Genomic DNA, 27,232 nt, shown 5'->3' with positions numbered 1-27,232 from the left:
CATTTGTGACAACAAAAAGCAACAGAGTAATCCCACAATTAATACTCCATTTTGAATATTTAAACACTTGGATTGATGGAACCATTACCTTAACACCATCTTCCCCCTATTGGACATTCTTTATAAATATATCCCAAGCTTTAAATGGTTCCAAAATCCCTTTTAATTTAGATCTCCTATAATGCTGTTCCACTTTGGTGAGCGACTAGTCAAAGTAGAATCCCTCGAGAAATCATTCATTGAAACTCCCACTGCAGAAATAAAGCCCTGTATAATCATACATTATACTGACTACGAACGTGGATGTGAGGGTTCTACTCGAGTCACCATGGGAATGATGCACTGGGAATTCTTTCTCGCACTCATCGATATCGAAGAGCACTTCCCAGTCAACTTGGGCGCTCTTCAGTAAAGTAATTTGTTTTACATAAATTGCTCTCCACAAAAATTTTTTTTTTCTCCTTTCCTCTTCTTCATTTTATTCTATCCTTTTTTTTCTGATCAATTTGTTCTTTTCCCCTCATTTCTTTCCAAATTGTTAAAACTAAAATGATTTTGTTTATTGGTAAGAAAAAAATTAAAATTGTTAAAGTAGAAAGATGGTTCAATATTTGTTTCACACAGTATAAAGCATGTATCAAGTTAACTTATATGTTTTTAAGCACCGGTACCATTAATCATTATTACATTTATCCAAACGAGAAACACTGGAATTTCTTTTTTGCTATTGCAGATCTAAATGTAACTATCCCCAACGAACTTGAACACCATGGATTAGAACTCGTATACCCGAATCTTTCTAATTTGTCCTTATAATGGGAAACATTCTGAAGATATCGTCTCAGCAACCTCAAATTGATACAACCCCTAAAGTTGAATGCCCTGTTTGTTATCTCCCTTGCCGTCAATTCAAAAAATTGCACAAAAACCCAAATGGTCAGCCCCCGCATTTTGCTTGCATTCCTTGTAGAAACGAATTATTTAAATATTGGAACCAACCTAAATGCCCCATTTGCGTAACTCCCATTTATACAATCAGTCATTGCCATTATTTCCAGTGTGATTCTTGTCAAGAAATCAAAAAGTTATCCACTTGCCACAGCCACTTCAAAAGCCTACACCCTGAAAAATCAATTTGTTTGCAGTGTATGACCTTCACAACTACTAAATGCCCCTTATGCAAACAAACAATTGACCCAAACAACCCGTGGTAAAATCCTTGATTCAAAACTACCTTCACAAATTATCCAAAATGTTTATCCCCAAAGTACTTGATTTTTTATTAATGGCCCTCATGATTATTGCAGCAGCCTTCTCCTTCGTTTTAACCGTTTTCCTCGTTGTTGTAAGTATTCCTTTCAATTTTTTGATGTTAGTAGTTATATTAGTAATAGACCAAGCAATAAAATCCCAAAATAATCAACAACCAAATCCTCCAACCATACCAGTCCCATAATCCCCTCCAATAACAATCTTCCAAAAATGAATACAACTGACAAAGAAACCAATACTATAGAATCCAAACCGGTCTCATTAATTTGTTTATGCTGCAGACGTGAAACAATTGTTTTCAAGAAATTACACGAGAACCCCCCTGACGAACTACCCCACGTAATGTGTCTGCTCTGTTACCAATATGTTATAAAAGATATGGGCTACGATTTTTGTCCTAAATGCTCTAAATTTAATGTTATCTTTTCAATCTTTAACTGGTTTCAATGTGATATTTGCAAACAAACAAGATTTCAATACTCTGTTGCAAAAACGTTTCATCACAGTGATCATAAGCCCGTCAACTTTTGTAAATTTTGCGTAGAAGATTATAAATTATGCCCTCATTGCGAAAAAACAACCACATAATCTAAAATGCGTTCAAGAACATCCAAAATTTTACTTCTTTTCCTAGTTTTATTTTTAATCCAATCGATATCCCTAATTCAATTCAGTTTTTACCAGGAGCAAATCACCTCCTTCACCCTAGTTCTACACTACTCATTGAATTGACAAAATGCATCCCGTAACACTGTTTATTCTTCTTTTTGTCCTCTTATGCGCATTGGCAATATCCCTTTTTATTAATCACTACCTCCTTTCCATTTTCTCCAGATACGGAAAATGACCAATCTAGACCTATCCACAAATATATTTATCTTAATCCTAATTACCTTACTTGCAATATCGTTCCTTATTAACCTCATCCTACTGCAGTTTCTCAGAGGTTTTCCTGTTTTTGTATAAGGAAAATAAAATAACAGTCACTCGATGGGTCTTTCACAATCCCTATTCGACGGTTTCCGTTGGTTCTATCCCCATAAGGACATTATCTGCCCTATATGTTCACGAAAAACCATTATTGTAGAAAAACTACACAAGCAATTCCCCAAAGAAAATCCCCACTATGTATGTATTCCTTGCAGAAAAGCACTTTTTAAAAGATACCCAAACCCTAAATGTCCCATCTGTCTTCGACCTTGTCTTCCCGTCCTGATCACATCCTACTTTCATTGCAATTTATGCAAAAAAATGAAAACAGAATTAGGAGTAACAAAACACCCACATTTTTCCCAACATGACAAACACCGATTCTGTCGAGTGTGCATAAATAAGCAGAAAAAATGTCCCATTTGCAAAAATTTTTTAGACGACGTTGTCTAATAAACCAAAAACAACTCAAGTACAAACGATCTTTTTCTCTCTTTTAACTTTTCCTCGGGAAGGGGTTACCTCAGCTTTCTCCAGCTTGCCCCACTGGCTTTTGAACATAAATAATTCAGAACACTAACACGATAACTGAAATTTCCAAAAACGACCCGAAAAATTTCTTTCTTTCAACTCAGCAAGGTTGTCTCCCCAGCTGCACGGGTCGTTGCAGCCGTGTTAGTGTGACGCACGCCCCAAGACTCACACCTCCGGGCAGCGGAGAAAGACGTACTTGTGCCAGGGCTGCCCGCCTGGCATAAGTATAAAAATTTTTTTATTATTGCCCCCCCTCCTTTATTAAAGTTAACTTTGCATTTAGCAAAACAAAAACTTTTCTACCAAACTTTAATAACAAATGCATTTAGCATTATAATTTTTAAGTAAAGCAGTTAGCAACAAAACCTTACAAAAACATTTTTTACAATAGAATACTTTTTTTATATATTAGCAATACAATTGCAAACTTGAAAAGAAGCCATAATGTGTGATATTGATGACACAGGCTAACCAAAATCAAATAATTTTAGATCATCCACAAGGAAACACTAACAATGACTACCAGACCCACACTCGCAAGCGTAATAATCCCCAGTCAACATCAACAAGTGACAACACAACAAGAACAAACACAAACCCATTCTTCCCAGCCTCCTATTTTCTCAAAGCCTCCATTTAAACCTCAGAACACACAACAAGTTACTACAACTATTGCATCTCCATCAACTTCCAGTCAAAATGATCCCGAAAACAACTGGCAAATTAGCAGAAAGAGACAATTCCCAATCCAACAAATTAGCAATCACAAAAACAAAATTATTAAGATGAACAACATTGAAGATCTCGTTCCCGACGCTATCAGGAAGATACCCTCAGAATGTTTGAAATTACAGAAACCGCGAGAGGAAAACATGAATAAAGAAAACCCGAGGTACGTTAACACCCTCCTCTATTTCCTGAAACCAAACTACAACAAATTTGAGGTTGCTAGTAAAATAAACATTATCCAGTCAAATGGACATCAACAGATACTAGTCAACAGCGAAAAGCTTCCAGTTCTGAAAACCTTCTCGCTCCCCACAGAAAACAACAAGTGGAGAATTAAAAATCGCGACCCTAAGAATGGCACTTATACCCTTAGGAATAACATGCTCGACGCATATATTGAAGTCCCCTACGATGCCATTTCCGCTTTTCCTGTCGACATGCTAGAACTATCAAATATAAACACCAGTAGTTTAATAGAAGAAAACACCACATTCAGGCAGGAACTATTTCAAAAGGAAACAGAGTTGCAAGAATTGCAACTGAAATTTGAACAACTGAAAATGGAATCACAGAAACCACCTGAGGAGAAGCAACTACCTAACGACTATTGGCGGCGCCAATATGTCGTTGCCCATCAACTCCAAAAAACCAGCGAATCGAATGCACAAACTATGCTAAAAACGTTCTCCTTGAAACATCTAGAAATAACAAACGCCAACAAAAAACTTGGAGAAAAGAATCTGGAGCTAGGAAAGAAAATAACACAATTAATGAAGGAAAACGAAGAACAAAAAACCAAAATTTCCGAGCTCAAAAGGAGAGTTAAAAAGCACAAAAAGCGACAATCAATGGATAAGGACAAACCAACTGAGGACGATATACAAGAGGTTCTTTTGATCGAAGACGATGGTAACAGTCCGATGTCAAGCCCAGTCATTTTGCCCCCAGAATTTTTCGAATAATACAGCACAACATTATCGCCCTTTGCGATTAATTTTATAGCATACCATTATCGCCCTTTGCGATTAATTTCATAACTGTCTGAACTTGTAGTAACTCATTTATATGTCTCAAGCGCAATAAAATTATATACGATGCAATATATTTCTTTTTTTTAATCATTTTCTTTTCTATCTTAAAAATCGGGGTGAGCTGTAGTATTACGAGAGCCGTTACAAATGAACGGATAATTAATCCCGCATTAGAGCGAACGTATTTAGGCGCTAATTAACCATTCTTTCGCCGCGCGCTAAATAAACTAACGCTTGTTAAGACTACCAGTACACAAGTATTTAAACAACTCAGTTCGACTTATTTAAATAACACAACTTTAGGCCTGGATCTCCTCGCTTATATCCAGGATAGAAAATGTACATTGTTGAACGTAGGCGGCCTGTAAAACCACAGTTTCTTTTGATTTAAATTACTTCTGCTTTTGACAGTTGCAATGCAGATCTTTCCCCCCAAGTTCAATAAAGATGAAGCAGATTGCTTCAGGGGAAAAGACAATAGAGTCTCATAAAAAGCCCCCAAGAAAACCATAATTGTTGCGGTTTTAGAAGAGGGGAAAAGCAGAAAACAGGCGCCCACGAAATCAATAATTGATGCTCTCAGCTTTTTAGATTTTTATTATTTTTTGGAGTTTCAATAATTTTTCCGTGAGATAAAAAAGAGTTAATTCTCTTGCCTTCTCGGCCAATAGGAAAATTAAGAAGCACCTCACTATGAACGTGAGTTTGTGATTCGCTCCCTATCGGCCCAAACGGAGCTGAGAGGAATTAATTGTTTCTCTCAGCGAAGTGGGACGGAATAAAATTAGAGAGACAAATAACAGAGCCAGCGACGAGCAGCAGACAACTGCTTCATTTTTCTTGCAAAATAAATTCCTAAATTTAAACAGAAATTTTAGTAAAGATTTCCAACTTTGCAAATTTTCCAACAGAACATACTTGTGAGAAATCAACTGGAAGAAGTTTTCAACGACACAATCATTTAACAACAACACAATCGAGTAACAGCTCAACCCGGTTTAATACTACTCAGTGTAAGCTTGTTCATTTAAACTATCTATTTAATTAATTGAACTTTTCAGCCCCCCAACTACTTTAAATTGAGACTTATAGCACAGACAGGTCTTAGGCATATATCTTTGCCTTCGATTTGTTATATCTTTTGTCAAGTTTGACTGGCATACATAAAGAGATCCCGTATTGTGTGATCTGTAGCAGCCCAGCCAAATTTGATAATTTCAAAAACTGCCTAGAGAAATTTTAGCCACACAAGTCTACACTACAATTCTCCAAATTCAATCGAGAGCAATTTATAAGCTGATAAGCTGCACCCAATTTCCTGCAATGAATACTTTATTTTAAAAAAGTAGGTCAAAAATGTCAGGACAATATACCCAATACCAAAATACCCAATGCCAAAATATCCAATTCCATTTTATCGGATGTGGAAAATACCCGATGCAAAAATACCAAATTCCAATAAACATGTGCAAAAATAATTGTCATCTCGAAAATTTTTGCATGCATTAACCACATGGCTAATTCTGCTTCGGAATTACTTTAAATTTTACATTGAATTTTTTTCCAAGTGAAACGTTTCAAATAAATTTGACCTAAAATGCAGTTTGACCAAAAAAATGGCTTAACCTAAAAACGGTTTACCTTAAAGCGGAACTTCAAACATACCCGGCCAATTGCTGGTAAAGGCCACCGTCAACTCCACTGCCCGACGTTGGGACTGAAAAATTAGAAAATGATCGAGAAAAATTGGAGTCTAAATTTTGTCCAAGTCAAAAATGCTCTAATTTGATCCGCAGTTTCATTGTAGTTGATAAATCTAAGGAATTCAAATTTTAAGTTAAAGAACTATAAGCGTAATAGTAACAGCAAATAGCAGTCTACTCTAAGGAACTTAGACAACTTCAAACATTGTCGTTGAACATCGGGTCTTAGTGCCCTAGGGCTTTATTAGATTCGATTATTTAAAAAAACATAGAAGTTCAAATCCTGAAATATAATACAATACGAAAATGAAAAACATAGCTGGCAGATTGCCAGAAAATAGCCGCAATAGATTTGTAGATCGGCAGTCTCAAAAAAAAGGGTAAAAAAGACAGACCAAAAAAATTTGTCATTTCATTGAAGGCTGATCTGATATATTTTGATTAAAAATCTGTATAGTTTATTGCTGCCTCTTTTAGCTGATCTCAAATAACCTTCATTTAGAGTGACACACACCCATTTGACCTTATCTCTTTGAATTAAAAACATAGCTGGCAGATTGCCAGAAAATAGCCGCAATAGATTTGTAGATCGGCAGTCTAAAAAAACAGTAAAAAAGACCAAAAAAATTTCATTGAAGGCTGATCTGTTATATTTTGATTAAAAATCTGTATAAGTTATTGCTGCCTCAATTAGCTGATCTCAAATAACCTTCAATTAGAGTGACACACACCCATTTGACCTTATCTCTTTGAATTAAAGTAAATAAAAGTCAATTTCAAAGTGAGGAAGTCATTTTTGAGAGTGAGGTAAGTCAAGTGTGACCAAAAATTTAATCACGCGAATGAACAAAAAAACTCGCTCCACTAAGAGCGAAAAATGACGTCACGCATGCAATTCAGTTGAAATTGCATGAACGAATGAACAAAAAGTGGCTGTGACGTCATATGGTCGTAACAAAAATCATGACGACGAAATAAAAAACATAGCAGGACAAGTCCTGACGTACAATTCAAAGAATTTTCATTGACTAAACAGAAAACTAGACCAAGAACGGACTATGAATGGATTTGGAAAACCATTTAGAAAAAATCCAATCCAAAAAATCGCAAAAATAGTAAAAGTCAAAGTGAAATTGCCGCAAGTGAACAAAAAACCACTAGCGAGAAAGCGAATTTTTGTTCAACCACCGTTTTCTCAATCTACTTTAAAACCAGAGCGAAAAAATTTCACGCCGCAAAACCACTCGCTTTTTCGCTCCATTTCCTGTTTCGGCGTGACCAAAATCACCACTCCAATTTGACTTCAAAAATCATGAAAATGTGTGAACAGATCTTAAAAAAAAAAGACAGCGCCCCAATACAATTCAAATTCTTTGAATTGTAAAAAACCAAGAGAAGGCCAATAATAGCCCCAGCTATCGCTGTGCGGCTATTAATAAATAAAAGTCAATTTCAAAGTGAGGAAGTCAATTTTGAGAGTGAGGTAAGTCAAGTGTGACCAAAAAATTAATCACGCGAATGAACAAAAAAACTCGCTCCACTAAGAGCGAAAAATGACGTCACGCATGCAATTCAGTTGAAATTGCATGAACGAATGAACAAAAAGTGGCTGTGACGTCATATGGTCGTAACAAAAATCATGACGGCGAAATAAAAAAAACCAAGAGAAGGCCAATAATAGCCCCAGCTATCGCTGTGCGGCTATTAAAAAAAAACAAAAAATCCCCAACTTGAGCAGCCGACCAACAGCATTTAAATACAAGTGTTCAATACAAGTTTTCATTAAAAAATTTTAGAGAAAAAGATACCCGTTGGCATTAAAAAAACCTGCCGGACATATAACAGAGAAGAGGATGCAAGGAAACAAATTTGAAAAAAAAAATTAGCTAAGAACTGAGGATTTGCTAGAGCTTCTTGGAATCAATATCTTCAAAACAACAGCCAAGCAGTCAAAACCGAAGCAAAAATGAAGTACCAAGCTCAGGAAACGTTTTATTGACGACTTGAACTAAGAAAATCTGAAAAAGATACAAAAATCAAAAGACCTAAAAAAATACATACATTATTGAATTTTAATAACTTCCTAATACCTGACTTCAAAACCAAATTCTGTTTTGCCAATTCTACAGAAAAAACACCAGAATAGCAACAAACTGCTTCGATGAATAAGAGACAAACAAAGGCGAAAAAAAAATTTTAAAAAAACGGACGTCAATTTAACTCATTCAACAAAACTAAAAAACAGCAAAAACATATGAGCTTTGGGCTTAAGAACCTCAAAAGGCAGACCTTTTCACATTGAGGCCTTCCCAGCATCTTTAGCACAAACCACTATTAAAGCCAGCTTAGGACCGCTAATGAAACTTATTGCCCACTAGGTTTTATCTGTATCTTTTTGAAGTCAGGGGAAAATTTGTGAACATATTCAAAAAAGACAGAGCATCAATGCAACGCAAATTATTTGGATTATAAAAAGGAGAGCGCTTAAACAATAGCCTCTGACAGACCGACGGCAGCTAATAGTCACTGAAATTTATTGTTTTCTTTTGAGATTTTGTGTGCAAATGTTATCACCGTCTTGCTTGTTATCATGAATGATATCAATATGCCTTGATTTGTTCATTGTTTACCCAAAAACAATTTACCGATTTCCCTTCGAACATAAAACGAGCATTGTTTATCAAATTTGGCATCAAAGTAATTACTGTTATTATTACAATTGGGTATTATGGCATTGGTATAAGCATATTGGGGATTTTGGATTGGGTAGAATGGAATTGGGTATATTGCTATATAACCGTTAAAAATAGCACAAAACTAATTATGTGCCGAACAAGCCAACAGATCTCTGGTGCACTCGTTTGCCATAGCATAGGGAAGCACAATAACTGTTTTGATAACTTACCTTAATCGTTAAGTATTTAACATCACTTAGAACTGCAAATGATCAAGGTAGTACAATTGGCGAAAATGTTCCAAAACTTGCAAATTTATATAGATTGGCGAAAAGTTAAAATAACCTTATTACAAACATTGAGGGTTCACAAAAAACAAATAAAGTAAAAAAAAACAGATCATTGATAAATAGTTGATGATAAATCTCACAAAATAAATAACGGATATGTTCCCAAAATTGCCCGACTGTTTTTGAAAACCAAATGCTCAAAACCCCTTGAACTCCAAAAACAGTTAATTCATGCTCTAGGCACCTAGGCACCATGGACTCACCCAAGATACAAATGACAAAAATCTATGACCAACTCATGCTCGCCCAAAATTCTATGATAAATTCATGCTCGTCTAAAACTGAAGAGACAAAATAAAAATACAAGGAGCTGAGCAATTCGTTATGACAATTTAATTCAAGTGCCTATATATTTTTTAATGGGCGCGAAAACCTCCCGACCAACATCTTAACAGAAGCATTCATCACTCGGCTTTCACGCCCTTGAAGGCTCCTCTGCTACAATCGCTTTTACTTTACTTCGGAGTGGGAGCAAATGAGATCACTCAAAAATAAAGCAGAGAAGCGTAAAAAGGTCACTTAAGAAGTCAAAGAATATTTGCGATGAAAAGCGCAAAAATGGTCAAGCAATAATTTTGCATACAGGATACACACACGTTTACAATAATTGCTTCAAACTTCGTTCGCGAGCAATTGAAATGACCGCATAATGGATTGAAGTTTTTGCAATACCTGTTACTCAGGAGCAATACCTGAAGCAGGTTGTAAACATGATATTAAAGCCAGTTAAAGTATCGAAAAAAAGGAACACACAAAAGAACCGACATCAAATCAACATCTATCGAAAATGACAATAGGTAATAACAAAACTTGCACATCGATGTAACCACAATAGCAAATCGAATGGATGTTAGATAAGAGGATATTATGGTTTCTGTATCGGGAAGTAGACAAGGGAAATGAAAAAAGAAACACTGAATTATCTGAGTATTTACAGACTTGTGTAAAGTTCCATGCAGTGTATTTTACAGTTATTATCAGATGAGTAATTTATACAATATTACAAAATTATTATTTCAAAAGAGACAATGCACGTTTACAATCATTAAGGATAAAGAGAAATTACACTTATGATTATTACGAATTGGGACAAATCTAAAATTTTTATTTTATTAATTATTGCTTTATAGAAATCAGGAAAATTTGAAGTCACGCCATGAAACTTTACCAAAACTATTATTTTTATAGTTTGCAACAAAATGTTTAAAGAAAAAATTTCGGAGATAAAAAACCTTACCTTTCGACGTAGACAACCCGTGCCCAAAATATCGTCCCAAGCTGGTGGTTCCACGCTTTCCTTCTCGTTGCCTGAATCAAAATTAGTAGATTAATTCAGTATCGAATGCAAACGAAGAAGATTCAAACACTCAAAACGTTCACAAACAATTAATGTTTGCTTTAACATATAAAACAGCATAGTAAAATTTTTTTCCGTTATGAGTCGTCCATCATAGAGTTTCGACTGTAGCTAAAAGACGAACGGTTTTCGACTACTTTCTTTCAGACTTGTTTGTCTGAGCATTGACATTTTAAATGATGTTGAGAAACGAGGTTGAAACTCCTGTATAACAATCATTGTCGAGATTTATATAAAAGTAAAGTTATTACCTTCGCCGACAAGATTGCAACTGTTATTGTTCTGCTCATCTACTTCTTTATCTTGAACATCTCCACTGTCCGCAACTTCTTCATCCGTCTCGTGATGCGGAACGTACTCCGAATCCACCAAAGTGCTTCCACCACTTAAGTCAACATCTTTATTGGGAGACTCGTGTGTTGTTTCCTCTTCTTTATTTGAAACATCTGCTCTGTCAACATCCCCCTGTGCTTGGTCCGTTTCTGTTTGCTCCTGGTTATCTGAAGAGTTCGTATCTTTAACTGGATCCATTCGCGGCTGCTCAACGTCACCTTCTGAACGACCGGATAGTCCAGATTCGACATCCTGCACAATAGCATCATTAGACAACTCGCTTTCATTGGCTAGCAAATCATCGACATCTCCGGCGTCTGATGCCGAATAATTAACACAAGTCGAGAGATTACTCATAGTCACATCAGTTAGACACGATTCGGTTCGTTTCAGAAGCTGCGACTGAATGTCGGCATCTCTGACATCAGAAACAACGACGTCATTTTCATCTTCAACATTTTCATTCTCATTGGTCGGTTCGATATCGTTAACATTTGCGTCTTCTATATCTTTAATTTGGACCTCATTCTGGAATTTAATCTGTTTGTACAGTTCATTAACTTTTCTGGTATCCTCTTCGTTATAAGGCATTTCTTCCAAATCACCAGCTGCACCGTTTACTTTTTCAATAGCACCGTTTGAGATATTGGAATTAGCATCTTCTGTAGCTGTAGATACGGCGAAGCTGGCTTCGCTTTTGGAATGATCATTGCTGTTAAAATCATCGCTTGTCGCCTCCGTGAAACTTTCGGTCGTCAAATTTACCGAAGATGACATACAAGGACCACTAGACACTGCGTTGCGTGAATCCTCAGTTTCATACTTGCTCTGATCGCTTGGCAAAACCTGGTTTTCAGAAGGATTTGTTGAAACACCTGAATTCGGGACCATCGGCTCTTCTAAGTAAGAGCAACTTTCGAAGTCAGTAGAACAACTGTCAACATCACGAGGCTGGTCAACGCTCGCAGTTGAACTTTCTTCCATTGCTGCAAATCTCTCAGCACTCAATTCCAGGTTTGTACCCTTGGAAGACTCACTCATGTTCTCAGCAACGTCAAGAGCAGATGAAGAGCTCACTTCCGAATTGCTCGGCAAACTAGCACTTTCCAAATATGGTAAATTGCTGTCTGACTTTTCGCACACATTGGAGGCCGAATCATCGTTTGTAGTTAGAACTCCAAAACTTGTAGCAGATTGGTCGGAAGTTGAAGAACCAGTTGCTTCTGAAATGTTCAGAAACGAACTATTGTCAATGTTTTCAGACGCCTGACTACTATCTGATATTTCTGGAACAGGCGGCATTTCGTAATCCTTGATTTGCAAACCCTCTCCAACAATAGAACTACTATTTGTTTCAGCACCAGCGTGTACGAGGCTTAAATCAAAAGAGCTAGTTCCTCCATTTTCTGTAGATTTCTCTGCAACAGTGTTAGCTTCACTTACACCCTCGTTTTCAGTTGACTGTAAAGTCTCTTCTGTATTGGTAGCACTAACTTCAACTAAAACTGTGTTACTTTCCCTTTCCTCCGAATTGTTTTCTCGTGCTGTTATCATTTGCGAAGTGGTGTCTCCAGTCATTGAACTTCCAGTATACATATCACTTTCAGTTGTTTCATTTACCTGAGAGTTAATTTCGGTTTCTTCAGTAGATTGCTCTACAATTTCTAAATGTAAACTTTCTTGATTTTCACTCTCGCTCGTTGGTTCAGTGATTTTTTCCTCCTTTTCCTCAATGTTAGCTCTTTTTATGTTGTCCGGCACTTGTTGGTCCTCATTTTCAAAACTGGCATCATCCGATTTCGTTTCGTGTCCATTTTGAGAGTCAATTTCTGATTTTTGATCAATGTAATTTTCTGAAGCTATCTTTGGTGTCTCTGCAGCTTCAGGAATCTGCTCCAATCCTTCCTTTTCGGAACTTTCACCCAATTTTGAAATCTGGCTATTTTCTGGGTGCCCCTCTAATGATCCCTCCTCTTTGTTCAATTGAGATTCGTGGTCAACATCAACACATAGCAGCGGATCTTCCTTTGCAGAGTCTTCCCCGGTCAATTTTGGTTCATGGCAATTCTGTAGATTGGGCTCGTTTGCAGTAGAATCGCCAGTTTCGGCCATTACGATGAGATTTCAGTTGGTTAAGTTTGCACGGAGCAAATTTGACACAGACTTAGTACAAATCGGTTGAACACGTAGCACCTCAAATGCTTTCAACAAACAAAGCTCATTTCAGCGTTCAGAGCTGATCAAATTATCTGAAATTGAAACTCAGAGGTACTACTTACACACATGAATAAAGTACAAACTTTGGATTTGTCGGTCATATCCTTTAATATTAAACGATTCTAAACTCTTTAGTACATTTTGCGAGCTCTGATTTTAGCTGCTAAGATGTCTAGCAACGTACATGAAATAATTCAAAACTTTAAACGTCTAGCTTTACTCAGACCGTGCTTCAAGCCGAACAATGAACAAAGACGGCAATTTTTACCGATCAATTTTTAAATCACACTTGCACATTATATCACATCATAACCCATTGAACGCAGATACGATTTCAAAAGAAGTGGCAGAAATAGGTCAATTAAAATCAAAAATCATCATCGTCGTCATCTGAATCTACTCGCCTCCTTTGGAAATTAACTTTGGAACTTTTGGGCTTAGCTTGCTGACTGAACTGTTCTAGGAGTTGTTTAAATTGTGCATCGCTAATCTGTTGACCGGACTGTCCCGCCCGAATGATGAACGGTTCCAGTTTTTGAGCATACTCGGGTTTCGTCATGAGGATACTGTTATATCTAAAAATTTAGGATCTTTTCCGTTTGTGCCCCCCCAAGCTTAGTGGGCTCATATTATTTGCACCCCCCAGACGCACGTGCCATATCTTTACATGATAATTTACTATACAATGGCACGTGCTCTGTAACTGGGGGCGCATAACGTACGGGGGGGGGGGGGCACAAACGGAAACGATCCAAAATTAAAAAAGATAAAAGATAACCGACTAATAGCGGACAAATTGCTCTCTAACGAAGTACGATCATTTGCCTTCGGTAATAGGTAGGTCAAACTTAAGGAAGTTAGCCTCACTGGTTTGATGAAAGGGTTGAGGGGGCAATGGAGGGTTGGTTGGAACAAGATGAGGGGCCAAATTTCCGAAACATAGCCGACAACCATCGAGCGAATTCCTCTCAAACGACCCGCAAGTGATTAGTAGCCAGCTTGTGCTCAGGGAGGCTAGCATTAGGCAGGGGTTACAATAGGGGAGGGGTTTGCGGATGGAGTGAGGGGGTGCAAATGGCCCTTTGCACCATGATTTTTTATAATTTATGTCTTCTGAGCAGCTTTGGCGCATTGTACTTTTGAAGACTAGTACAACTCTAAGAGAGCTAGTCAGCAACTTAATGCCTTCCGGGAATTATCTGCATCCCCTTTTGAGAACGAAAAGTAGAAAAATTATTATTATTATTATTATTATTATTATTATTATTATTATTATTATTATTATTATTATTATCATCATCATCATCATCATCATCATCATCATCATCATCATTATTAGTATTATTTAAAAAAAGACAAACGAACTCCTAACTATTAAACATCCAAAAATACCGACCGCATCAAATTGTCGCCGTAAAAAAACAAATTATCAAGTAAATTTATATCAAGCAAACTTTTATGGGATGTGCGAAAAAAAAGTGTCTACCAAAAACTACAAGACTAAATTTTGCAGCTTATACAGAAAATATTCTACCCGTCAAACCTAAAACGATAAGAACAGGTGTAGAGGATAGATCAAATTAGGAAATCAATAGGTTTATGGTTTTTGTTTCAAGATAATCATAAATTAGAGGAGGCACGTTTTGTCTGATGAGTAATTGGATGACGTTCAAGTGGATTTCCACTTCGAGTCTTGTACACTCGTAGTCCATTCTAGGTCTATTTTGTGTGTAGTCAATGAGTATTCCTTGAATTGTACGCCAGGACTTTTCCTGCTAAGTTTTTTAATTCGTCGTCTCATTCGATGATTCTTGCGACTATTGAATTTTTCAATTTCACTGACTTCTACTGCTTTGCAGTTAAAATTTGTGTGCTTGACGTAATTTGAGCTTTAGGTCAATTGCGTGACTTACCTCACTCAAAAAATGACGTCTGAACTCAACTCACTTAATGAAATTTATATTTTGTGAACAATTTCTGGTTAAAGACTAATAGTGTGCATAAAGATTATTAGTGTGCATCTAAGTAGTGTCAAACGTATATGCCCTAACTCATGAGTATTAAGACTGTAATACTCATGAGTTAGGGCATATACGTTATATATGCCCTAACTCATGAGTATTAAGACTGTAATACTCATGAGTTTTTATTTTCTATTATTAATTTTGAAAAGCTCTATTAGGGTTTCCTCCTTACAGAGCGTATGTGCCTCATAACAATGACATTCCTAATCTAATCCAAAAAGTCCAGTGATCTATTAAAAGACTGGTGGTCAATCTGTATATTATTTCTTTAGTTGTTTCAATTCCATGGAAGGCCACAAGCGTCTATCGCGGCTGTTTTGCGGCAATTTGCGGCTATGTTCAACAGTTTTAGTTCTGTTTGTTTTTCCTGTTGAATCCTTTCCTTTATGCACGTTTAGTCCCTTGACGAGTTTGAGATAAAAATGTTTCGATTTTGTTCACGCACGCGTTTCCCGGAACAAATTTTGACCCCGAACAGATTTAATAGGGGAAAGACATTGAAGACCCAAAGTCAGCTGTTCGTCGGTAGTTTGAAAGCCATTCTCCCGACTCAAACCTCAAAACAGTTTGTATTGAACTTCCCATGCCGCTTTTCCACTAATATACAAAATTTGACCTAATTTGATGAATTTATCTAAGTAACGCAAGTAGTATTTGAACAATTCTATGATTCATCGAATCTCATGGAATTTAACATGAAATTCGAGGTTTGTCGTTGACTTCGGTAGTAGCCAGCTGGGGCATAGGGATGCTCACATTAAGTGGGAGTAGGGGAGTGGGGGTCAAGCGATGGAAGAGGTAGGATTGTGAAGGTTGTATGGGAGGACTGCAATAACGTGCAATCAGAAAAGACACGTTTATATTAATTGTTTCAAACTTCTTTCGAGAGTATTTAAAAGTCACCCGAAAAGTCAACTCAAAGCGAGCAGAGGAATATTCTCTAGCGAAACGGTCAAGCAAGAAATGTGCATAGAAAAGCCACAAATGTTTACAATAATTGACAAAAACTTCAATAAATGCAAAACAAACCCGGGAGATTGCCGGAAAATAGCCGCGATAGACGCCTGTGGCCTTCCATCGAAATGAAACAACAAAAGAAAAAATATACTCTATAAGGAAAGCCCTAATAGAGCTTTTCAAAATTAATATTAGAAATCAAAAACTCAAGACTCTAATACTCATGAATTAGGGCATATACGTTTGACACTACTTAGATGCACACTAGTAATCATTATGCACAATATTAATCTTTAAAAAAATGTTCACAAAATATAAAGTTCATTAAGTGAGTTGAGTTCAGAAGTCATTTTTTGAGTGAGGTAAGTCACGCAATTGACCTAAAGCTCAAATTACGTCAAGCACACAAATTTTATATGCAAAGCAGTAGAAGTCAGTGAAATTGAAAAATTCAATAGTCGCTAGAATCATCGAATGAGACCACGAATTAAAAAACTTAGCAGGAAAAGTCCTGGCGTACAATTCAAGGAAGACTCACTGACTACACAAAAAAATAGACGTAGAATGAACTATGAGTGTACACGACTCGAAGTGGAAATCCACTTGAACGTCATCCAATTACTCATCAGACAAAACGTGCCTCCTCTAATTTATGATTATCTTGAAACAAAAACCATAAACCTATTGATTTCCTAATTTGATCTATCCTCTACACCTGTTCTTATCGCTTTAGGTTTGACGGGCAGAATATTTTCTGTATAAGCTGCAAAATTTAGTGTTGTAGTTTTTGGTAGACACTTTTGTTTCGCACATCCCATAAAAGTTTGCTTGATATAAATTAACTTGATAATTTGTTTTTTTACGGCGACAATTTGATGCGGTCGGTATTTTTGGATGTTTACTAGTTAGGAGTTCGTTTGTCTTTTTTAAATAATACTAATAATGATGATGATGATAATAATAATAATAATAATTTTTTTATTAATAATAATAATAATAATAACTTTTTAATAGAAGTCAGTGAAATAGAAAAATTCAATAATCGCAAGAATCATTGAATGAGACGAATTAAAAAACTTAGCAGGAACAGTCCTGGCGTACAGTTCAAGGAATTCTCATTGACTACTTAAAAAATAAACCTAGAAGTGACTATGAGTGTACACGACTCGAAGTGGAAATCCACTGAAACGCCATCCAAATACTCATCAGACAAAACGTGCCTCCTTTAATTAATGATTATCTTGAAAAAAAAACCGCAAAACAAAAAAGTATAAGCAAGAAAATCAAATCTATTAAAATATGATAAAAATCGAATCCATTTTTGACATAAATTGAGATCCCTCTATCTCTGCCATCAAAACAACTAGTGCCTACGAAAACCACTTATGAGAATTTTCCTTTAAAAATACTTGAAGCCAAATCATGAAAAAATAAGCTCTTTCAAACAACTTTTATATAACTTTCAAACAAAATTTTATATTACAAAAGCACATAAATCCAAAGAAAAATTCCTTTCAGCCAATAGGGTATAAATATGCTTGGAAAACAATAGGCAAGTGATAAAAGGCTAAGAAACAAAAGTTAGCCCAGAATTCATCAAGATACACGAAAAACCTCCGAATTAGTATAAAATAAATGCATATGAGTTTCCAGAAACCTTCAAGCCACTACCATAACTAGCCTGAAATTAAGACAAAATCACAACCAAAAAAAAATTGAAAAAAACTTTTAAAATGCCGCACGTGAACAAAAGATTTCGCTCGGTTACAGAATTTATTTTTCACGCCTCAATTTATCGCTCTCTAGAAAACAGCAATAAGAACAAAAAAACCAATCTCTTTTCGCTCTACTCTTCATTTTGTCCAGCAACAAAATCACTCCAAATTTTTTCACGTGTTTCCTGCTTCAAAATACACTCCAATAAAATTGATTAAAAAGGACTTCTCCAATGCTCCTCTTCGAGTCGTAAAAAGACAGCGGCCCAATACAATTCCAATTCTTTGAATTGTAAAAAAAACACGATGTCCCCAATAATAGCCGCTATCTTTTCGCGGCTATCAATAAACGAACTCACGCCAAAGACAATGAAAAATTTAATTACTGATATAATTGCAGTCCTCAGGTCGAAGCAAAATCTTCACTCAATTTCTGAAGCATCAATTCACTTCATATTCTTTCAATCGTAAAACCCGATCTACACCCCTCTCTTCTGCCGATCTTTTTCAGAACGACATGAGCGTACCTGGCTAAGGCGTTCTGGTCTAAGGCATTGTGTAGCAATGTTTGCCTCGCCTCTTCGTAAGCTTCTTTCTGTTGCTGTTTTCTCTCCATCTGCTCCATTTGTTGTTGTTGTTTGGCAGCAGCCGCCATTGCATTCCCACCTCCACTCACATCCCCTTTTGTGTTCATTTTACTAACATCTGAAAAAGTTTTTCTTTGGCTACTCCCAACAAGGAGGCTGGAGCGCCTGTGATTTCGCAAAGTTATCCCTAGCCTCAAAGATATTGCAACCAATTATCGAAATACTGAAATGTAGAAAAATTGATAGCCTTATGCGTTTGAGTCGTTCAAAAGAAAATATTTATTCATGCTTGTATACACTTGTTGTTTGCCTAGCAATATCAGCAATAAAATCAGCTTATGTTCAGTATTTCTAAATGTTGTCGTGGTTATAGCTGTCACACAGAGCTGCAATTCGCAGGTAATTTTGGCGGGATACCGACACTTATAGCCATTTCTAACTTGTACCTCAGTTGCATTTGTATCATAATAATAATACACATATTAGTAGCAGTGTGACTGCCTATCTACAACTTGTTTGTGGTGCGGCGACCTTTCTGCATTTACGCCATGGTGAACAAGCGGTCCCAGCGTTAGGCGGTCCCCGAGGCGCATCGTCAACAGCGAAGGAAAGGTGGCAAGGAAGGCAGATTGTTATGTGCAGTGTGGTCGACTTGGACTGATGGTATTTAGTCCAGCCACTTAGCTACCTCTATTGGTCTTTCCCACAAGTCAATCACTTTCAGGTCCGTGCTGTTCTTACTGCAGTTGAAAATGTGGTTTCCATCACGTGGTGATACTTCACAATTGGGACAACGGTGATTACGGACATTATAACAGATCATATTCAAGTAAGAGTTTAGCAGGGGGCAATATCCAGTTTCCTGTTAGGTTAGTCGGATACGTGCAATTAGTGGTAGCGTTTGTTCTTCTGCTATCGTTGTTGGAGGCGAGCCTAGTGGCTTGCTGTCTTTGAGTCTGGACTGTGTTTCGACGGATACTTTGAGCATAGTTTTGTATTCCTTGCAATTTAAATGCTCTTTGTAGTTTGTGTGTTGTTTCACGTGGTCCCTCTAAGTATTGTTTAGGGTCGGTCTCGTGGGACAAAAACTGGTTGAGGAGAATGTTTTATGATCAGCACGTGGCAATGATAACTGCCGGCTCACAATTGCTCTGCTAACATTTCGGTGAGGGCTTTAACAGGCAGCATTTCACCCTCATTGTGTAAGTCATTCAGGTCAGAAATTTTTACAGAGCCAGTAATTGTGTCGAAAGCAACGTTTTCTTGTGTTTGCAGGTGGTTCCAAATGGGAGCACTGTAGTTCAGAACGCTCCAGTCGATAGCTTTGCAGGTCAATGAGTGTCTCTTTTGTGCAGCCCCAGTCGCTACCAGCAATCCTTTTCAATATGTTATTGCGCTTTTGTAGTTTCTCTTTAGTGCTCCTTACGTGTTCTTCAAAATTGAGCATACCAAAGAAGATGACACCAAGTACTTTACTCGTATTGGTGTACTGTTGATAGCGAGGTGTGGATCAAGCTTGGCCTCCTTGCTTCAGGTTGTGAACAAAGTTGCACTGGATTTCTCAGCTGATAGCTTGCGTTTTCTTTGAATCTAGCCAGTCAGGCAAAATAAATAGGTAGCAAGTTATCATCGCACATAATTTTTCAACCAGTGGATGAGATTTAGTAAAATTATATCAATGTAAGACGTGATATTTTTCCTTTTGGGGGAAGCAGCTTGCTCGTGTAGATGTTGAAGAGTTTGGGCGATAATACACCACCTTTAACATCCTGTTTGATATTTACATAATGATTTTTTGTTATATTCTATGTAAGAACACCTGCCCTGTAAGTATGAGGCTAACCATCTTTTTGTGCTATTTGGTAGTGGTGTCTCGAATCTGTCTCTTAGTAGTCGGTGCTGATCAACCGTGTTGAAAGAGGAAGTGAGATCTAAGGCTACTAGAAGAGAGCGGTTGCAAAGTTTTAGATAAAAGCCTTTGTTTATCGTTGGTGACAATTTGGAGAGCTATCGTTGTGGAGTAATCACGTCGAAAGCCGCGCTGATATTCTTTTGGTGGATAGTCTTATAAAGTCTTTTAGCAGTAAAAGTTTGTCTGTTAGTTCCGCAAGGGGGAGAGGAGTGCAATTTATCTGAACCTTTTAGATTCCTCTATGGTTTTCACGGCGTAAGTAGGGGTGCAACCCTGCCAACTTTCCAGATGTACGGGACTATGCACTACTTACAGAAAAGTTTATGGTGTCAGTGAGGTATCTGAGTGCCATGGGACCTCGATGGTGTAGGTGGATTGGCGCTATTATATCTGGGGCTTGCCTTACTTTTCTTGGTGTCTGCTAGCTTCTTTCACTGTGCACTGTGTTACCTTTACACGTTCTGCCCTCTATCTCCAGTTTCCTTATTATTCATAGTCTATTTCTGTTTTTCATTTTTCTTGGTGTGTGGAGTGTATTGTTGGTTTAACTTGTTTGCGCATTTCCTTGGGTCATGGTGAGGTTTAGTCGTCTTAACGTTACAGTATGTGGCTCTTTTTGTAGGCGGTTGAGTTACTTGACAAAAGAACTTTTACTGTGCTCCCAAAATTATAGCAGTTACCTCTGCAAGTGTTTGTAAAAACTCGATCCATTTTTTGCGCTTTTGACTTCGAAGAAGTTTGTTTATTTCAAGCTTTAGTTGTGTTATCTTTGGGTCCCCTGGATGTTTTCTTTGACTTGAAACTCTTTTCAGAAATCTTTAATACTTTGCTGGGAAAATTGGCAACCGTTGTTTTAATTCTTCCTTGTGGCATATGCCTGCCAGCCGCTGCATCGATTACTTTCCTTCATTTTTTCCACATGGTAGACATTTGTTGGCCTCTGTTGTTTCATCAGTTTTAGTTCAATGTCGTCTTGAAAACATGACCAGTCAGCTTTGCGGAAGTTGAAATCTGTGGTGTTGTGTGTGATGAAGTCACAGGTGATGGATAGATTTATTGGTAAATGGTCCGAGCCTAATGCTTACTCCGTGCGCCAATCGACGTTCATTGCTGTTGTAGAGCTGGCGAGACTGATGTCCGGGGAGCTTTAACAAGAATTAGTTACTCTTGTGCTGTCCTTATCGTTGAGTACTACATGATAGAGAGGTCTACTTCACTTACAATATAGTTTTCTCTTGTGTATTCCAGTTAGTTTCGAGTGCCATAAAGGGTTATGAGCACGGAAATCACCGACAATAATAGAGTCATCTAACTCTAGTAGTTTACTGACAGATGTTTTGTATCCTGCATAACAGCTAGACGAAGGTGGTATGTAGGTGTTCATTAGTTTGATTTTATTACCAACTGCGGTGAGTTCTACCCTCTTCATCCTTTGCCTCTTTCTTTGGGCCCATTATTTTCGATTATGCAGTAGTAATTCTAGATGTCGCCCGGTACTAAGAGTTATAAAAACCTCGGTCAATTTTAAGCAATATAATCAAATAAATTTGTCGAGAAAATGAGAGAAACTACTCAATTTGCTACAAAGGCAAGGGATGTTAGCTGAAGTGTCTCTCTAAAGTTTTCTGTGAAATACAAACAGTCATAACTAATAGCTTAGTTATCTTATTTAAACTTTAAAATAACTAACCCTTTACTATAAGGCAAGACAAAGCAGTACCTTTGCACGGACACATTGGTTCTAGTTCCTTGAAACACACTATCGAAATGATTATACTAACTGATTCCAAAATCGCAGTCAACTCCGTGACTCAAAGCAACTTTTAACTTACATTTAATTTATATTAATCTAAAAATTTATAATAATCTAAATTATCTATTAAGCTAAAATGATTTAAACCAAGGTGACATGTTCAGTGTTAAAATTATTTCTACACTCCTATGAAAAAATACCTCTGGAGAAAGGATAGTCTATTAAACTGGCCAGTATAAAAATAATGGAAATAATAAACAACGTCTAAACCAACATCAAAGCAACAAAAGAAAATCATGCATCAACAACCGGCTTTCTCAGCTTCACAAATGCACTTCTGTACTCTGTCAATTTTTTCATCCAATTCGCTATCTTCTCATCTTCATCCATAAAAAATTTATCATTGAAAATTGACAATTCCTGGAGATCCTTCTGTTTACGGTATCTATTCGAGTTTAAAGCAGCCAAAGTTGGATTAAGAGCCGATAGCCCTCTGGAGGCAATGTTGGACGTACTATTGTAGCTTTTGCTCTGCTTGTTAGCTGTTGACTTAAACTGACGCTGTTTAAACGTATCCGAGTTGATGTTATCGAGCGCAGCAACAGATGGCTTGACCTCTTCCACATCAGAGTCTTCTTTTGGTTCCTTCTTCTTCAAAATCGAAATGACATCTTGTTTCAGCTTTTCTGACGCTGAAATTTTAGGACTAGTTGTTCTGCTCTCAGTCTTGGAAGACCTTTTGGAGACTGATGAACGCCTGAAGAGATGATGATTCAATAAATTTTCAATCAATTCTTCGAACACCTCAAACCTTGATTTTACCAGCCAAAACAAAACGTGCAAGTGAACTATATCTCTATCCATTTAACCATGAAATGACAAGGTATTGAAAAACCCTCAATAAGTGACCATGTGTTTAAATTAAGAAGTTCAATTATTTTATCGAAAATAAGCAGTTGCCAAGTAATCAAAACTGACATCTACCAACGGCAACTTCATAACAATCATAAAAAACAAACCGTTTGATATTCTTACTATATGGCTTTCGAAGCATCAATTAACTTATGAAAAGAAAACAAATACAGCAGAAAGCAGGGTAAAACTTGAAAGTTCGCAAAACTTTTGTAAAAAGTAAGTTGTTTCAAAGTCGTTAAGTTCCGTAGCTGTAGTTTGAAACCCCTCATTATTAGCCACTGTAAAGAATTATAAAACATGCGCTCTTTGAACATCTAGAATTACCATTAAGGAGACGAAATTTGAAATCTTAAAAATTTTTCTGATCTTGTAAAATTCTACCTAGGTTACAACCACATTTGAAATCCAGTCGAATTGCAAAGGCCTTCAATTTCATCGGGAAAAAAAGGTGTAGATGTAGTTGCAAGTACCTTACTTGCCTCGTGTTTTACCAGTCGACCAGGTTTCATAAATATCTAATCTAATCTAGTAAATGGGAAGCTGTTATTATTATTATCATAACGCAGCCAATTATTTTGGAAACTAAATCTTTTTCTGTTGAAATCATGAGAATATCGTTTTGCCTAACCTAGTTGTCCCAAAAAATGCACTTTCAGAAATCCTTCTTGCGGAAGCATTCTATGCTGTCAGATCCATCAAATGATACATCCCATATTTTCCTCCGATCGATAATTCTCGGGTCAGAAGAATTCTCAATAATTCTGAAGCAAATAGCTCCTAAAAATAGAATTATCGACAAGACAAAACTACGCCAAAATAAGTGAATAAGCTTATTCTAATAAACCGAGCAAACCGATGAGAAAGACTTTAAAAAAAAATCGTCATAAAACGCCAAAAAACAGATTTCACAAGGGAAAAATTTCAAACAGCGACAAAATTTAAAGACCCAATAACATTAGTAAGGTATCACTCAAAAACTTAAATTCACCAAAAACATATCTCAACCAAACAAATTCTTCATTTTCCACCTTAACTATTTTTGCACGGTTTTCAGATTTTCCCGCAATGCATTTGAAACTTTGACCAAAAACGAAAAATGGGTCAGGTGTTAAGGACAAAATTTCCAAAATGAGTACTGACAAAACACTCTTGCAAATTTCGCAAAATGTTTCAAACATCAGTTGTATTTCAAAACAAAGGGGCGGAAATGCTGACAAAGCAGAGAAGTACAGGCCAATCAGTTTATTACCAACGATTGTCGAAACCATAGAGAGGGTCGTCTGTAAACGAATGACCACACATTCCTCAATAAATTTCATTTGCTCAATAAAAATAAATTTGGTTTTCGACCCAAGAAAGGGACAACTGAAGAATTGGTAAAGTTTGTCGATGCTATCAGAAAAAAACTGGGAAATTGGATTCAACAAAAGAGCTGTCTTCATAAATCTGAATAAAGCATTTGACAAAATTGAACGAAATTTGCTCTCGAAAAGCTAGAAAACTTAGGTATAAGAGGACCTGAACAAAGTTTACCGAAATACTATTTGAAAGACAGACAATAAAATGTGAGATCAGTAGAAGTCAGGTAGGAACTCTAACTAATAGGATATGGAGTGCCGCAGGCTAAGACCACTTCACTTTCTGCTAGGACCCCTTCACTTTCTAGCTTATATAAACGATATTCTGGACTTTTGCAGTTACTCAAGAGCTGCATTGTTCGCTGATGACGACCTTAACAAGCAAAATGTGTATTCACGCCAAAACAATTTACCAGGCCACTAGAATCTGTTGTCGACTAACTCTTGCAAAAATAACTGGCCACCAATTTACAAATAAAGCACCTAAAGAAATTGAAAGCAAATGGAAAAATTTCGATCAGAGTTAAAAATGAAAAACGGAGCGATCAGTCAGAAAACGTCCCTACCGTACACTGGAATACGAATTGATGAATAACTAATTTTAATCGGCATATTTCAAAAATATGGTAGAAACTGTAAAGGTTCAGGTTTGATTTAGAAGTTGAAACGAATTTTAACAACTGCACAGCTTATAACCTTATTATAACTTTAAGTTTACAAAAACCCAACTAAGCTTTGGCGTTTTAGTATATGAAACTAGTAGCAAGAAAACACTTCACCCGTTAGAAAGAAAACAAATAGCTAGAATCAACTTCACTAAAAGAAAACGGAATGAACATTGCAAAAACGAGAAAAGTAAAAGTTCCCTTCGATCAAAGATTTGCGCATTTTTAAATTGGTTAAAAATTAACACAGGTACTTAGATCGGAATACAAAATAGGTAGTCTAAAATATCTTAACATAGCCGTCAGATTGCCGGAAAATAGACGAAATAGATGCTTGTGGCCTTCCATGAATTGAAACAACTAAAGAAATAAGAGACCAAGATCGACCACCAGCCCTTTAACAGACCACTGGACTTTTTGGGTTAGATTCGCGCGCGGGCTGTTAAATTTATGACACATACGTTCTATAATGAAAAAACCTAAAAGAGCTTTTACAAAATTGATATTTGAAATCAAAAACTCAAGACCAATACTCAAGAACTAGGGCATATATGCACTACTTAGATGCAAACTATTGATCTTTAACAAGTAAAATTTCATAAAAATTGAAGTTCCATAAGTAAGCTCAGAAGTCAATTTTTTGAGTTAGGTAAGTCACGCAATTGACCTATTAGCAGAAATGACGTCACAAAAATTTTAACTGCAACGATGTAGAGGTCACTAAAGTCATTGAAAAAGTCAATTCCAAGAATTCAGGTCGTAAGAATCATCGATGGAGACGACGAATTAAAAAAAAGACGATGTCCCCAATAATAGCCGCTATCGCTTCGCAGCTAATAATAACAGAAAGAGAAATTAACTCAATTAAGCCAAAAAACGTGGAAAAGTTGACGACCACAAATGTGGTTAGTGGATGTAACCCTAAACTACTTGGAGTACTAATTTAAAAAAATTGTTGAGCTTTATCTTGAAATTTATCCACCATTTCATTTCAGACGTACATATTTTGAGTAAACACGAATCGAAACATTATCAGTATAGCTTTAAAGACAATTATGCTAGGAATCAAAAACAATAGGTTTGATTAAGGTATTAAGGTGACCATTGTTTTACTCCCTTGCACCCTAAGCATTTGACTATCTTTTTTTAAAGTTTCTTAGTACTGCTACTGGCATCACTTCACTAGGATCATCGGACCTTTTGATGACCTATCAAGTAAGTGACGGTTCTATATACGGCCTGATTTGTACAGCAAAACCAACTTACTTGAAAACAAATTTATTTTATAACTTAAAAAAATTGAGCCAAATCGGCGAAAAACAATTATCCACAAAACGGCACCAAGCTTCAAAAAAAACTATTCAAAATCAAGAAGTCATTTGCACAACGCAGCGCATGAACAAAAAATATTTTGCGCAGCAAAAATTGTGCATCTTGTGTCGCAAAATCTAAGAGAAGGCCAATATTCAATAAAGTCAGCCATCGCGGCTATTAATACACAAAAAAAAGTAACAAAGTGAGACAAAAATGAAAATCCAAATAATAATGGCTAAACAATGAAGAGATGACCATTTGAATTATTACATTGCCGATGAAGTGGGATTATCAATACAAAACCTTTATTAGCTTCCGCAAAACAATTCGCTGATATCATCTCACGTTGATCATTTCTTAGTTTCATGTCAAAGGCCTGAGTAAGAAAAACTTCTAAAACAACAAAATCACTTCCATTCAGGTATACAGTTAAAGCATCAGCAAACTTTACCTAGACCGTGATTTGTGTCTATCATCACTCGAGTGACTAGTGCTTCTGCGCCTAGAACGACTTCTGCGTCTTCGGTTATCTTTCTTGTGCTTACTAGAATGAGAATCGTGCTTCTTTCCTTTATTGCGACTACGAGACCTCTTCCGTTTGCTTCTGCTGTCCTGCTTTGAGTCTCTCTTTCTGTGACGGTCTCTAGAGGCAGACCTAGACCTGCTTCGGCTCGATGAAGAGGTTCTCCTTCTACCCATTTACGTCTGAAACTAAAACACGCACGTTTAATGCTTTTATACAGTGCAGTCGGTAGCTAGCTACGGTTTAATGAGGCTAGCTTTAGCTTAATGAAGGGACGTGAGGTGAGCGCAGACGGGGGGGGGGGGGGAGGGTTCGGGAATTGATGGAAGGGGGCAACGGGCGGGATGGGGGCTTCGGCTACACGGGGCCACGGGAAGT

General features: G+C 36.8%; 4 protein-coding genes and 1 pseudogene across 5 annotated transcripts in view; 2 read left to right on the top strand and 3 right to left on the bottom strand.

Annotated features, from left to right (window-relative positions):
- The window catches only part of LOC142341603 (uncharacterized), an 86,457-nt gene extending 73,298 nt beyond the window's left edge, over positions 1-13,159 (bottom strand). For both annotated transcript variants that reach the window (XM_075392686.1, XM_075392685.1), the window contains exons 1-2: positions 10,833-13,159; positions 10,462-10,532 (exon numbers count right to left, since the gene is read on the bottom strand). In XM_075392686.1, the coding sequence (XP_075248801.1) occupies positions 10,462-10,532; positions 10,833-13,026 (2,265 nt within the window). In that variant the 5' untranslated portion in view covers positions 13,027-13,159. The remainder of the gene's footprint in view (positions 1-10,461; positions 10,533-10,832) is intronic.
- LOC142340905 (mitochondrial dimethyladenosine transferase 1-like) overlaps positions 1-27,232 on the top strand; it is a 498,997-nt gene that overhangs the window by 232,277 nt on the left and 239,488 nt on the right. The gene's annotated exons all lie outside the window — the stretch shown is intronic.
- The window catches only part of LOC142340904 (guanine nucleotide-binding protein G(I)/G(S)/G(O) subunit gamma-12 pseudogene), a 407,251-nt pseudogene that overhangs the window by 172,551 nt on the left and 207,468 nt on the right, over positions 1-27,232 (top strand).
- Positions 13,476-18,567, bottom strand: LOC142340903 (programmed cell death protein 5-like). The gene is made up of 2 exons (XM_075391674.1): positions 18,355-18,567; positions 13,476-13,706 (listed from the first exon to the last, which is right to left on the bottom strand). Exons 1-2 carry the CDS (start codon positions 18,519-18,521, stop codon positions 13,499-13,501), a joined length of 375 nt encoding a protein of 124 aa, XP_075247789.1. The 5' UTR covers positions 18,522-18,567; the 3' UTR covers positions 13,476-13,498.
- LOC142340902 (uncharacterized) lies at positions 22,283-27,039 on the bottom strand. The gene is made up of 2 exons (XM_075391673.1): positions 26,783-27,039; positions 22,283-22,836 (listed from the first exon to the last, which is right to left on the bottom strand). Exons 1-2 carry the CDS (start codon positions 27,028-27,030, stop codon positions 22,374-22,376), a joined length of 711 nt encoding a protein of 236 aa, XP_075247788.1. The 5' UTR covers positions 27,031-27,039; the 3' UTR covers positions 22,283-22,373.

The sequence above is a fragment of the Convolutriloba macropyga genome, chromosome 6, assembly GCF_964194025.1.
Source record: "Convolutriloba macropyga chromosome 6, txConMacr16.3, whole genome shotgun sequence".
NCBI lineage: Eukaryota > Metazoa > Xenacoelomorpha > Acoela > Convolutidae > Convolutriloba > Convolutriloba macropyga.
The sequence above is the reverse complement of the archived record's forward strand: the minus strand, read 5'-3'. Positions and strand labels throughout refer to the sequence as shown.

What these genes read in the sequence shown, in the direction of transcription:
- LOC142340903 (XM_075391674.1), bottom strand. Translation starts at nt 18,521, where the DNA reads ATGAACACAAAAGGGGATGTGAGTGGAGGTGGGAATGCAATGGCGGCT. An exon ending in GACCAGAACGCCTTAGCCAG is followed by an intron (nt 13,707 to 18,354) that starts GTACGCTCATGT and finishes CTAAATTTTTAG; the next exon opens with ATATAACAGTATCCTCATGA.
- LOC142340902 (XM_075391673.1), bottom strand. Translation starts at nt 27,030, where the DNA reads ATGGGTAGAAGGAGAACCTCTTCATCGAGCCGAAGCAGGTCTAGGTCT. An exon ending in AGACACAAATCACGGTCTAG is followed by an intron (nt 22,837 to 26,782) that starts GTAAAGTTTGCT and finishes TCATCTCTTCAG; the next exon opens with GCGTTCATCAGTCTCCAAAA.